The 14,879-nt window shown below is 33.5% G+C and overlaps 1 protein-coding gene across 3 annotated transcripts in view; it reads left to right on the top strand.

Annotated features, from left to right (window-relative positions):
• The first annotated feature begins 354 nt into the window (after nucleotides 1-354).
• LOC132749547 (cohesin subunit SA-1-like) overlaps nucleotides 355-14,879 on the top strand; it is a 39,163-nt gene continuing 24,638 nt past the window's right edge. For all 3 annotated transcript variants that reach the window (XR_009628435.1, XM_060739356.1, XM_060739357.1), the window contains exons 1-9: nucleotides 355-460; nucleotides 6,439-6,524; nucleotides 6,832-6,928; nucleotides 7,824-7,943; nucleotides 9,541-9,714; nucleotides 11,448-11,652; nucleotides 12,399-12,624; nucleotides 13,510-13,633; nucleotides 14,354-14,452. Coding sequence is in view for 2 of the 3 variants with exons in the window: in XM_060739356.1 (XP_060595339.1) it covers nucleotides 6,445-6,524; nucleotides 6,832-6,928; nucleotides 7,824-7,943; nucleotides 9,541-9,714; nucleotides 11,448-11,652; nucleotides 12,399-12,624; nucleotides 13,510-13,633; nucleotides 14,354-14,452 (1,125 nt within the window). In the remaining variant the exon portion in view is untranslated. The remainder of the gene's footprint in view (nucleotides 461-6,438; nucleotides 6,525-6,831; nucleotides 6,929-7,823; nucleotides 7,944-9,540; nucleotides 9,715-11,447; nucleotides 11,653-12,398; nucleotides 12,625-13,509; nucleotides 13,634-14,353; nucleotides 14,453-14,879) is intronic.

Below are 14,879 nucleotides of genomic sequence, written 5' to 3'. Positions count from 1 at the left end.
TGTAAGATGTAATTTTATTTCATCTCGTGAACTTTAAAAACAGTATTCTGACGTGACTTGAGTATGGCATGTATGAAAGTATGATCTTTTAGTAGCATCTTGAGCGATGAATGTTAAATGATAAAAATGAAAAAATATATAAATATCAACAATTCGATGTAAAGGAGGTATTTTTATATAAAACAACAGGACAGAGAGCTCTACACATATGTTTCTAGCTTAAATATCAATTTAGATAGAAATAAGTGAGGATTAGTTGAAAAGTAGTGTGTTCAGTTAATAAGCCTTTTGAATAATTTATGTTTATCAAAATTAAATTTTCATAAATTAATATTTTTATCATTTCAGAAGTAACAATTACGCATTTTGCATTAGTGTCGCTGATTAAACTTTATTGTCACGTGATATAAACTTCCGGTTTTTGGAAAATAAATTATTCCCGCCAAGTTACAGTATTTTGGTAAATATAAGCATATAATAACCATAATTTCCTTATTTATGGTGATATTAACATTGGCAATGCCATAATCGATCATATGCAATTCATGCTTGTTTGATTTTATTGCAAAAATGTGCTAATTTCCCTCTTGAAAATTGGCACACAAAAAGACAAAGTAGACAAAATAAATTTCTGTCCTCTAAAACAACTTAAAGACGATAATTATATAGTTCATATTGTTTTCATTTTAGTTGAGTTGTTATCTTTCATGTATAACTTTGATTTAATCATTAGAATTTTATAGACGATTTACAAAAATGCACCATGTGTATGCAATTTCGGATATAAAATTTGGATAAATGTCACCAGGCAAAACAACTGTTGACTTATAATTTAGATTCGATAAAGTTATGATAAACAAATTATATACTGTCGGAAAATAATTATTGGGTGTCAGCCCTTGAGGGGGTTACAAGAGATTTCTGATCTCGCGACCCTACCCTGGATTGGATGAAGTAAGTAAAGTTAGTAGGAGAGAAGATGTGTAACAGTGTAAGCGGCGGATATCTCAGTTGGTAGAGCCGCGAAACAGTATCCCAAGGGTGACACGGTCCCAGGGTCAAGTGCCGATCAAGCTTCCCCTTTTTTCTTACCCAGTAACATAAATACATGTACCATACAGAAGTTGGGCATGTTTGTCTTAGCAATGATGGTCAAGTTATTATTAAATAATCTCCCCTTGATCATCAAGAACAAAATAAGTATCCAGCACCAGTTTACTATATAATATATAACTTGCCATATGTAGTGTATTTGCTGGACATATAATACGCAGTTAAAATATTTACAAATCAGATGAACTAGAGGTGACAATTCAGCAATTCAGAGCGCATTTAGAGTGTCCCTAAGAATAGGTAGATAGGTAGACTTTTATGTGATATCCCGGCGGTATTAAAAAGAATCCCAATATTTGGACCCAGATCCTGATTCCCAATACAGGAGGTTGACTTCCAGATTTTAGTCTCTCAGTAAAAATGAATGAATGTCAGAACACAGCACCCAGGCCTCAACTGATCCACTCGCTGCTTGCATTTGCTAGTGAAAGTTGTGGTAAGGCGAGAAAGAAGTTAATCAAACTCGCCCAGCAGAGCGAGTTAGATTCTCCCAATCCAAATGATGTTTCTTGCAACATAATTGAAGATTACAGACTATGTCGAAAATTATTTATTGAAAGTATATAAACAAATGTAATTAAGTAAAGCAAATTGTAATAGACCAGTAAATTTTTATATTAAAGGGAAAAACAAGGTTAGAATAAAAACTAAATTTCAGAAAAAGAATACTATAAATAATAAATCTGCAAATTTTCTGCCGCCAAATAATAATATTAAACAAATTATTACAAAATTTCAATCGCTAAATCACCGATTTCTACAAATCAGTAAGCGCAGCCATGTTTGTGTATTGGCCGTGTAAAAACAGGTGCGCGTGATGTCATTTCCCCACATCTTTATATTCATGATCAATCTAGTTGAATCGTAAGGAAATATTAATATAATGAAGTATTGACCAGACAATTTAATTTTCACAGGAGGTGTAGAGGAGATTTTTTATGGTTCAAAATACGTAACAATATAAAAAAAAATAATAATAAAAAATAAAGAAACGTACGGCTAGCTACGAAAGTTCTAGCCGTACGTGAGTCACGAACGACTAGCCAGGACGCACTGTATTGTCTAGCCGTACGGCACCTTTCAAAATTATATGGAAGTCGAACGTTATAAAATTGTTGATTTTCATGCTTATCATTTGTTGTTTAATTTGTATGAATTATTTAATCATTTTTGTTAATTTTAAGCACATTGATCGAATAAAAAATGATCGGAGTGGAATAAATAAATAAAAAGAACATTGAATGAAAAAAACAAAAAACGGTAAAATGCAAAAATAATTATTTAATTTTAAAAACAGTAGATAAATATCGAACATTAAGGCACAGTCAATCAATTAATTAGCCTTAATTAAAACCTATCCAGGGACTGACAATAGAATTTTAGAATGCCTTTTACGGAACATGCAAACTTTCCTTGATGGACAAACTTCTATACAGTACCTTCGGTAATTGTCGCAATTATCAAGAGCCTAACAACAATCATTTTCAGTGTTTGTTGGTTTTTTTTTTCATATTAAAGGTGTTGAAAATTAAACTTAAAAAAATGAAACAAAAAAGGATTATTATCAAAATTTTGTAAACTATTTCAATTGGTGTAAATGCAAGCAAAGGCTATTTTTTTCTCGACATCTTTCGATGACAAAGATCGATATATATATATATATATTTATATAATATATATATATATATATAGCGATCAAGGCGATTAATCTCTAAAAAGTTAACATCCGAAGACAATTTATACTGTTTCTTGGTTAAAATCCTCGCTTAAAGTCATAAAATAACATATGCATTTTCGACTTCCATACAGTTTTAAAAAGTGCCGTACGGCTAGCCAATACAGTGTGTCCTTGCTAGTCGTATGTGACTCACGTACGGCTACGGCTAAAACTTTTGGCTAGCCGTACGGGCCCGTACGCTAGCCACTTCCATTATAAAAACCCTACTAAAACGTGTTCTAAATAGTAAGTATAATTAAATTTTGGCAGTTTGATTCTGACTTTCAAATTTAAAGGTGTGAACATATGTTATAATTGATGTACACATTTCAAAAATATAAGCAACTCTTTTCAAAAGTAAATTGTTTACATGTCTGTCAACGTATGATGCTGCGCATCGTAATTGTAGCCTAATATTAACTGCAGGCAAATCATTTTTATTGGCTGCTCAAAAATCTAATTTGCATAATTTATTCACACAATTGTTGGTTCTTACTAGTTAATTATGTCTAATATTGCGCATTGTCCATTTTAATTGATCCTAATTCCTGTCACACTGTGTACTGACGAATTTTATTGCTCCTTAATTTGTATGCCTCTGTGCCGACAGACCTTTTGATCATGCACAATGTTGCCCTGATTGGTTAATCACCCTTGTCATACATTCTTATGACGAAATAGACATCTATTTTTTTACGATTCATCAGTGAACTGAATGACCTTAGGGGGAATTAGGTTCCACACCGTAGTAAATTACAGCACGTCATAGAATAGCAACACATTTTTTTCAGTTACCAATAATCATTTTAAATATTAAGATATTAGATATAGATTTGTGATTTTTTGTTTTATTGGATTAAATTTACGGTAGTAGAAAGGAGTTTGGTAAGTAGATAACGTGGAAAAAAGCTTTAGGGAACTGGATAAACCAGAGAATATGCGTAATTATAGGGGAATGGGCAACCTGTTGCTGTTGGTACCAGCTTTGACTAGGTGCCTAAATAACCTAATTAATGGACAGTTTTGTTTTCATACGATATTAGTCTGGCTGCCGATTTTCCTGCGCCATTCTCATTTTTAGCGTCAATGGCGGAAAAACGCGTCCTCAGCATATTGGATTTAGTTGATATTTTACCTGAAAAAAAGATACATGACCGGCGATGTACCCTATTTGGACAGCTTGTCTAGCGACAATTAAGTACAAATAAAAGGATATATCGTCAATTTGAAGAAGTTTCTCATAGTACCCAAATTAAATTTATGGTTTAACTTTGAAAATTAAGCTGTCATTGCTTAAATCATGTGGTGGGATCATCAGCAAGCTTGAATATCGGACAAATGATTATTAATGTCGCAGCGTCTTTAATTAATTAATTAAAGCAATTCAGTTCCATATGATGTTTTCATAAATAATATATAATGTACGCAATAAAATTAATAAGTTCTTCATCAAGATATATTTCAGTTGTACCAGCGTGTACACCTATACCGGAAGTGGGTATAAGACGTCACAATCTCGGTCTCGTCTGTCTCGCGAGAATGACAGAACGCCAAAATGGCGGCGCCCATGAACTTATTTCTCAAGTAAAAAATAGTGTCTTAAAACACGAATTTCTCTCTTACAGGGTTGACGTCAATAGGAAAACTGTCATGGTTCCTCTTTTTAAATGATGAATATTTATATTAGACAGACATCAATCCATCCATTCCTATTCCTTTAAATTTGAGTCACTGTGTTTTTGGTATTAACTATTTTTGTCTGTCAAAATGCATGGCAAATGCATTTTTTGTGATTTTCCACCGTTGTGATGATTTTTTTAACCAGTCCAAGGTGATTTGCCACTTTGGCTATAGTATGTTCACTTGCAGTAAAAGTGTTCATGGTGACAAAGAGGTAAGTGTAAAAAATGCTTCAGCTGTACTGTATCAGTGTTTTTTCCCTGCTATGGAATGGTGCCGTTACGGGACAGATTGTGAAAAATCCATTGGTTTGACTCAAATTGGGAATTTTACATAAGATGGCAGATTTTGCTTAAACTTGCAGGGATGAACAACCTTAATGTGTAGATGGCAGTAAAGGAAGGAATTTTCGCTGCAACCAAATTTAACAGAATTATTGCCCTTTGTTGATTTTTTCACTACATACTATGTAGAAATTTTGTGAACGCAACTCCTGAAACCAGATGGCAGATTTTGCTAAAACTTGCAGGGATGAACAACCTTAATGTGTAGATGGTAGGGTAGTTAAGGAAGGAATTTTTGCTGCAACCAAATTTAACAGAATTATGGCCCTTTGTTGATTTTTTCACTACCTACTATATAGAAATTTTGTGAACGCAACTTCTCTTAAACCAGATGGCAGATTTTGCTTAAACTTGCAAGGATGAACAACCTTAATGTGTAGATGGCAGTAAAGGATGGAATTTTTGCTGCAACCAAATTTAACAGAATTATGGCCCTTTGTTGATTTTTTCACTACATACTATGTAGAAATTTTGTGAACGCAACTCCTCTTAAACCGGATGGCAGATTTTGCTTAAACTTGCAGGGATGAACAACCTTAATGTGTAGATGGCAGTAAAGGAAGGGATTTTTGCTAGGACCAAATTTAAGAGAATTATTGCCCTTTGTTGATTTTTTCACTATATACCATATATATGTTGTCAGTGGGGCATCCGTGTGTCCTTTGGACACTGTCACTGTATTTTACAGCCGAATAAAAGGCTGTTTCCCCTAGCCCAAAATATGTATATTTTCCCCTAAAAATGCTAATATTTTCCCCTACAATGTCTCATGCTCTTCCTTACCAGAACCATGACTTAAGAGCATCTGACTTATATCAGCTTAAAGACAGAAATTTGTCCCTATATATAGCCTCTGCTATGTACCATGCTGTCCATGCATGTTAAATTGAATTGAGATTAATATTTTTCATAAAATGTGTGGGTAAATCTCATTTCCAGTTGTTGGAATTTGATTTCAGGCTTCCCCCTTTTCTAATATATTGTGCTATATTTTCCCCTTTAGTAAGCCTCAGGTTGTTTTGAAAATTTGGAAAAAAATCGCTGATTTTTGCTACTTCAGGTTGAAAAAAAAATTAATAGTCATAACTAATGTACAAAGATAATGTTAAGGTGTGAAACACTAAAAGTACGAAATGAACTGGGAACAAATATCACTCATGTGACAGTGGTTATACTTGGTTTTTATCGTATATCACTTATCAATGGCTTTACTGTTTTTGTTTACCTTTAGATTTGCGGATTTTTGAGGAAATTTTCATCGTTAGTTTGGGAATTTATCAGTCATCATTTATGAATTGGGAAATTTGCTGTCTATTTTCTATTGGGAACGGTGCCGTTTTCCGGTACCAGTTATATAAGGGAAAAAAAACACTGTATCTTCGATTAAAATGCTGTTAAAATCGGTTTTATTTTCAGCCTGTATATCAAAATCTCCCACTTGACCCTTGGCCAAATTGGTTCAATGTTTTCTTTGGCACATCTGTTGCTTCAGATAAAAATGAAAGCCTTGTCAAGGAGTAGTTTTGTTTATATATTCACAAAATATAGCATGTTGTAATAATAACGTTTTTATATGATTTTAAGTGACTGATGATGCCTGGGGTACGACCCAGGAGAGCTGCCCATGATGCAGTACAAAGTATGGCAGAGCCTGGATCTGAATTATCCATGTAAGTAGACTGATGCTGTTACATTTCGTAATGAGCTATATTTTCTCCCAAATTTTGAAGAAATAATTGTCAACAACTGGTTGTATTTTTTTTCATGTTTTTTTTTTTTTTTTTTTCCCAATTTTGAAATAATAGAATGTCTTATACTATCATAGCTAAGAGTGCAATTAGCAATTAGTGTTCTCGAAAAATTAATTCTAAATTTTATACTTGTGGAATTGAGTAATCTTTGATTTTGAAAGTTGACTTTTTAATAATTTCTTAAAAAATTAGAACCATAAAATTTTTGTAATTTACCATATTACAGGGACAATGATCATGATAATGACAGTGATGAGGAAATGGCAGTTGTACGTCCTCTGACCAGCGGCCGTGGCAGGAAAAAGAAAACTGATGGAACTACGGTTAGTTTCAAACTACTACTGACTGTCAATCTGTCATTGTAAAATTTGTGCTGTAAACTCTGCAGATACATTTACTTATTTATTTCGTATATAAAACAGAAGTTGGACATTTTGTATATTACACACCAGCTTCTTGCTAAGTAGTAGATACCTGTTAAAGGAGGGAACAAAAATATTTTTCTTTGTTCAATACCGCCGCATTTACTTTTTTGTCACCAAAATTCTCCCCTGCTATAGTATTACAGGAGGTAAAAGAAATTTATTTTGCTAGGTTTAATCTGTGTAGGTGTAATATATTTTTACTCATTGTAACTATTTTTAAATGGTATTATCCTATATCTATAATCTAATGAAATATCTTGTATAGAATTTAGTAACAGCAAAATCAGATAGTTGTTGATTCTCAAAAGAGTTGTAACATAGAATGTCTCAGTTATTTATCACACATAAATATTGTACATAGATAGAATAGAATGATTCAGAACTAACTTATGCTGCTATTTTAAATAGTGTTTCAACCATTTAGATATTACTTTATGAATGGACGGGGACTTTTTCACACTTAATTGGGAAGAGGCCTTAGCCTCTTCTTAGCCTCATGATTTTGGGAAAAATTGTTGCTAGCATTGCTAATTTGGGGACCGGAAAGAGTTCAGGTTTTTGAGAAAAATACATGATTTTATAGAAAATTTCAATTGGGAGGCCATTGTTGTATTATAAGGAGGAAGATCATTGAGGGGCCATTCGATTTTAAGAAAATATTAATTTTTCCAGCATATATATAGCTTAATACAGCTTAATACAAGTTTTCTTAAGAATTTAATAAAAACTTGGGAGGCTTGCTGCTTTAAACTGATGGTCAATATGTTTTTATATGTTTATATTGTTATGACAGGTATCAAGACGTGGTAGAGGTGGTGGTAGGGGTAGAGGTCGTGTAGCTGCTCACGTTGAAGAGGAAGAAGGTGGCGGATCTTTGTTTGAGATAGTCAAGGCAGGGAGGGCTTCTCTACAGGTTTGTTATTCACTGATTTTTTTTTTGAATTACCTACATAAGCTCCAGTAAGCTAGTTAAGCTAGCCACGCTTAAATTTTCACTGGGCACTTTGAAAATTCTGGATAGCATTGTTTTTTTTAACTCTAAATTAGTATCATTAATTAGTATCATTTAAAACCAGGCATAAAAGAAAACAAACTTAGTAAGTTTTCCATTTTCTACTGACAATATTGGATTTACAAGATTGAAATAATCTTTTTAGCTCACCTGTCACAAAGTGACAGGGTGAGCTTTTGTGATCACTTTTCGTCCGGCGTCCGTCCGTAAACTTTTACTTTAAATGACATCTCCTCATAAACCACTAAGCCAATTTCATCCAAACTTCACAGGAATGTTCCTTTGGTGGTCACCTTTAAAAATTGTTCAAAGAATTTAATTCCATGCAGAACTCTGGTTGCCTTGGCAACCGAAAGAAAAAACTTTAAATATCTTCTTTTAAAAAACCATAAGAGCTAGAGCTTAGATATTTGGCATGAAACATCTTCTAGTGAGTGTCTACCAAGTTTGTTCAAATAAAAGCCCTGGGGTCAAAATTGGCCCCGCCCCGGGGGTCATTGATTTTCCCTATATGCATATAGTAAAAACTTAAAAAATCTTCTTTAAAAGAACTCAAAGAGCTATGGCTAAGATATTGAGCATCAAACATGTTCTAATAGGTGTCTACCAAGTTTGTTTAAATAAAAGCCCTGGGGTCAAAATTGGCCCCGCCCCAGTGGGTCATTGATTTTCCCTATATGCATATAGTAAAAACTTAAAAAATCTTCTTTTAAAGAACCAAAAGAGTTAGAGCTAAGATAATTAGCATGAAACATGTTCTAAATAAGTGTCTACCAAGTTTGTTCAAATAAAAGCCCTGGGGTCAAAATTGGCCCCGCCCCGGGGGTCATTGATTTTCCTATATGCATATAGTAAAAAATTAAAAAATCTTCTTTTAAAGAACGCAAAGAGCTATGGCTAAGATATTTAGCATCAAACATGTTGTAATAGGTGTCTACCAAGTTTGTTCAAATAAGAGCCCTGGGGTCAAAATTGGCCCCGCCCCAGGGGTTCATTGATTTTCCTTATATGTGTATAGCAAAAACTTAAAAAAATCTTCTTTGAAAAAAAACCAAAATAGCTAGAATTTAGATATTAAGCATGAAACATCTTCTAGTAAGTGTCTACAAAGTTTGTTCAAATAAAAGCCCTGGGGTCAAAACTGGCCCGGCCCCAGGGGTGTCATTGTTTTTAACTATATGTGTATAGTAAAAACTTTAAAAAAATCTTCTTTTAAAAAGCCCAATGAGCTAGAGCTTAGATGTTAAGCATGAAACATCTTCTTATGGGTGTCTACCAAGTTTTGTGCAAATAAAAGCCCTTGGGTTAAATTGGCCCTGTAACGTTGGGGGGGGGGGGGGGGGGGGGGGCCTATATACAGGTGAGCGACCTCAGGGCCATCATGGCCCTCTTGTTTTTGTTTCAGTTGGTTAAAAATAAATCCTTATTTTGTTTCAATTGATAGAGATTCTTATTATTTGGTTTAAATTGACTAAAATTTTTATTATTATTTGACTAGACTGTTGTGGATGATTGGATAGAGAACTATAAATCCGACAGAGATTCTTCGTTACTTGAGCTTATACAGTTCTTCATACAGTGCTCTGGCTGTAAAGGAAAGATAACTCCGTTCATGTATTCCAACATGGAACATGCAGAGATCATTAGGAAAATGACAGAAGAATTTGATGAGGTAAAAAAAAATGTTTTTATATAGTTCTTTTTAGTCAATGAATTTCATGGGATTGAAATTTCAAGGTTTTGTCAAAAAAGAACATTTTCGTGGGTTCTTAAATTCATTGACTGTCTATCCAGTAGGCAAAATGTAAATAATGTGATGCAAAATAATCTCACAGCAGACAAAATGAAATTTCTGTGAATCTTAAATTTGTGGATTGACCCATCGAAAACCACGAAAATTAATTCCCCACAAATACAATAATTTGGCAGTAAACTATTGAATTAGTGTTTTAGGATTAGCCAAGCTTTGAATTTAGAACAGTCCATTTAAAGGATAAGGGATTTGAATATCATTGATGTAAAAATAAAGTAACTAACAGTAAAGAGCCTGGTCAGACTGCATGGATGTGTAGGCTAGTCTGGCTGTATACTGGTGAATCACTCGGCTAATCACTTTACAGGGTATGGTAAAGGTATGGTAAAGGAGAAATGTCCGACTCACCACAATATTTGCATCTAGATATATGACTATAATTCTGGTCCAGTAATAAAAAAACAATATTTGAAATACCTATTAAAAATGTGCCCATTGTAGGCCAACTCACTTTAAGTTCACTCAATGTCATTGACTTTAACATAGTCTACTGGGTTTTAAATAACACAATTGACAAGCATGTAGGCTTTTGAGGATAGGAAATGTTTTCATAAAATTGCTCGTTTAAATGTTAATATGGAAGATGCAGGACTTAATTGTGTATTGTTTTAAATGCGGAAATAGATATTTAAATTGCTTATTAACTGACTCTTTCCATCCTTGTTCAAAATGCTGGTATTTACTATCACGATTATGTTGGAATCTATCTAACTTTGAAACTAATTATGTTAATTAAACATCAGAAAATTGATATGTATTTGATACTGTAGAGATTAGTGTTGTATTTAGTTTATCATGGGAATTTATAAAGTTTAGGAGTTGAATGTGAAACTTGGAATATGCTGGTATTCATATGATGGTGTAATTAACCAGACATATCACACAGTTTCTATTTGATTAACTTACATTATACGTCTTAATTGGATGTATGTATTGAATACGCAGTGTCTTCACTAATTCTTGATGAAATTTTTTTTCAATTCATGCGAGGAATAATAAATATGTTTATACCAACATCCAAAAGTCAAGTTAGTCTGTTGATCTGTTAAGTTTTGATTGCACTGATAATCTGCTGAATCTGCAAGCTTAGCTCTATTAGCAGAGCATTACATTTATTATAATTCAAAGGCTAGCCTTTTGAATGGGTGAAGCTACATTTCTTCCTGACAATTAATCTCTAGTGGTCATTTATCTGTCACCACTGATTCAGAAATCATGTGGGATTAGTAGTCTGTCACTTATGGAATTTGTTCGATATCCAGGAAAGCTTGTAAGGTAGACCTACTGTCGAGATATGAATCTTACCAGGGTCTTTGGATTCTTTTGTGTGAGATAGCTCTATTTGTCTAGCTGACAGACAAAGATTCTTCTCCGGATCCTATTGTGCCTGAAGTTCATGCACATGTTATGCTTGGAGGGGCATCTTAGAGTTACTTCTACCAGATAAGATCGAAACTAGCCATATGACCTTGGCAGTGTCTGTGTGACTTCGTGCAAAGAAAAGCTAGAATTCAAACAACCTCTGTTATGCATCAATATATATGTCTTAAAGCATGTTTGTTTAAAGGATTCAAATTTTTTTTTCAAAATAGGACAGTGGAGATTATCCCCTCATTATGACGGGTCCGTCATGGAAGAAATTTAAGCCCAATTACTGTGAGTTTGTGCAGGTTCTTGTACGACAGTGCCAGTACAGTATCATTTATGACCAGTACATGATGGATAATGTCATATCATTATTAACTGGACTTACTGACTCACAGGTCAGAGCTTTCAGACACACAAGCACATTGGCAGGTAGGTACAAATGCCAATAGGTACAAGTCTTTGTAATGTTTGTTAAATAATGGTTTTAATGTGGGGGGGGGGGGTCTAAACTGTATCGCTTAAAAGTAAAAAGGGGTTTGAAATCTAAAATGTATCATTTGATTTAAGAAGCATATATTCCTTTCTGTTTATTTAAAAAAAATGATGATTTACCAACACCTTGTCTTTGTTTGCATTATGAAATCAAAACTATTTGATGAGAGCATTAGCTTTAAATTTCTGCAGGTTTTCCTGTTGTTCCATGAAGAAATATAAGAATAGTTTAAACTTTAATCATTTGTTAAAGTGATATCAAGTTGCAATCAAATTGTGTTGAATTATTTAGTAATATATTTCAAAATATTGACTTTTTTCATGGTGATTGACCAATAATTGATAATAAACAGTGTTTAGGATAAAATATGAAAACTACTTGAACTGAAAAAAGACTGCTCCACTCTTTAAAAATTGAATGCTTCCAATCATTCAAAACAATATTTATAGAAATTTCTGTTGGATCATGCGGATTATTGATTATTTTTGCATTTAAAAAACAAAAGTGATTACAATAATGGCAAAATTTAGAGTTATTTTGACTCTTATCTGTGTACCCACGATTTACAGTTGGATGGCCATAATGTTACTTAAATGAAGAGATTTTAACAGTCCTTAGCGTGCTATTAGTGTAGAGTGACAATAGATTTTAATGAATATTCATTTTGTTTGTCATGTTATAGCGATGAAACTAATGACGGCCCTCGTAGACGTTGCTTTAAACCTCAGTATAAATTTGGACAACACACAGAGACAGTATGAAGCTGAACGACAGAAAACCAAAAACAAACAAGCCACAGAACGTCTGAATTTACTCCTAGTCAAACGTCAAGAATTGGAAGAAAATCAAGCTGAAATTAGAAATATGCTGACATACATTTTTAAAGGAGTATTTGTCCATAGATACAGGTAAAGAGATACAAGGCCAAAAACGTTAAAATCTAGAATTAAAAACAAAAGTAAATTCAATCCTCTGATATTGTTGTTTGATGTTTTGTGGTAGGAAAAGCTCATATCTTACTGTCTATCTTTACCTTCAGTTTAGAGCCAAGCCATTCTGCATATCCATACACACTGACCAGGCTCTGTATTGTTTGCTGAACAGTTCAATGTTTATATCCCAAAACATTGATAATGGGATCTAAACAAGGTTATTTATGAAATAACGCGGGTTCAGGGTTAACCCTTTCATTGCTTAGTTTGTGTTATGGACATGTCTTGCATTGTATTTCGATTAATCGAATGTTAATGGGAGGTGAATTCTGTATCAAAATACTAAATTGGGAAGATAACAAAATAAGTATGCATATTTCATGGAACTTCCTATCAAGAAGCAAAGGAGCTGATTTCATAAATTTTGTAGATTCCACTTAGACACATTCAAACTTGCTATACAAGTAATGCATCAAAGATCACCTTAGGTCTTTCCTCACATAACAATCACAAATTTTGGAATGTTGATATTTATAGTATCAGTATGACTGTGAATTAAGGTAAAAGCATTGGTAACAAAAAATGTTTTAATCAATTTATATAAGAGGCATCTGAGGCCAAGTGGTAAAGGATTGTTAACTTCAAACCTCTTGCCCTTCACTGCTATAGGTTTGAATAAAGCCAGGGACTTTCAATTCTTTCATGTGAGAAAGCTTTTAGCTATTTTACTGTGACTCTATTCAGGTGCCTGCTTGTGCTTCCTCCAACAGTAAAGCTGTAAAATTGCCATTTCACCTCTAATGTTTGTGCAATGTAAAACCCATGGAAAAAAAATGCAAAAAGTATTAATATTTTTTGTAGGGATACACAGGCGGAGATCAGGTCAATCTGTATGAAGGAGATTGGAGTATGGATGAAGAAATATCCCAACATGTTCCTTGATGATGGTTACCTCAAATATGTTGGCTGGACTTTATATGATAAGGTTTGTTGTTTATAAGGTTAAACCATTTTATCTGGATTAAATGATTTATCTCACATTTGGGGCGAAAGTTTGATCCAATTAAATTATTAGAAAATAATTTTAAACAAAAATGTAGGCAGTTTTACTGTCTGTATAAAAAAGAATTTAACAGTAATAAAATTTGTCAATAGTGACTTATTTTATTTTATTAAATATGGAGGCAATTCTTAGAGGATGTGACCGCCTCCATGGTCGAAGGGTTAAAGTCGATGACTTCTAATCCAGTTACCTTTCTGGGGTGGGTTCGATCCCCGGGAGATGCTTTGGTAGTTTAGCACGGAGGAAGGTAGTCTAGTACTGGTGTAACTCTCCAGGAACGATGGTTAGGAAACTACCTATATGCCTATATGACTGAAATACTGTTGGGAAAAGGCGTAAAATGAAACAAACAAACACACAAACTTAAGAGGATGCGAGGAATTCAATTTTTATTATGAAGGAGAGATATTTATTGTAATATTGTTACAGAAAAACAATGTTTTACAGTTTATGAGGATTTTTAACTGTAATGTTATAAGGAATACAAAAAGTGATGGCTATAAGGGAAACAAAATGTTACATTTATGAGGTGTAAACACTAGTTTAACATGAGAAAGATAAATAATGTTGTGACCACCGTGCCTTTAACTTGAAAAAGCACTGTAAATAATGTCAATTGAGTAATCTTTGTTCTATTTTTAGGTTGGGGATGTAAGACTTGGTTGTCTAAAAGCGTTATATCCTTTGTATGATACATCAGATCTCTGTCATAAATTGGAGTACTTCACAAACAGGTTCAAGGTATGTTCGCTCACTCCGCATATATGGATCTTTATAATCTTATAACGCTGTATGTTTGTGACGACAATTTTCATTGGACAGTAGGGATGTTTGTATTTTCTATAAACGTGGCTGCTGCAAATTTATATATTAAAAAAGCAGTTGTGCAGTATATGGACCTTTCCGTTTTTTCGTAGCAGAACATTTAGCCACTACTTTAACATTCATTGCTAGGTCAACTGCTCACAAACAGTATCACAAACATAACCATGTGTTCTTTTGTGCAAACCGGGTCTACCAGTAACTATGTACTATCTCAGTGTAGCAATTGGATAACAAGTTAGCAAATGTACATAAATCTGTAAACACTGGAAAAGTCCATTTAATTCAAGGGCTGGGAATGAATCAGGATTTTAATGTTTGAACATTTCTTTTTCTTTTTTGAATA

Source organism: Ruditapes philippinarum, unplaced genomic scaffold (genome assembly GCF_026571515.1).
Source record: "Ruditapes philippinarum isolate M1 unplaced genomic scaffold, ASM2657151v2 ctg685_1_1_1_1, whole genome shotgun sequence".
Lineage (NCBI taxonomy): Eukaryota > Metazoa > Mollusca > Bivalvia > Venerida > Veneridae > Ruditapes > Ruditapes philippinarum.
The sequence above is the reverse complement of the archived record's forward strand: the minus strand, read 5'-3'. Positions and strand labels throughout refer to the sequence as shown.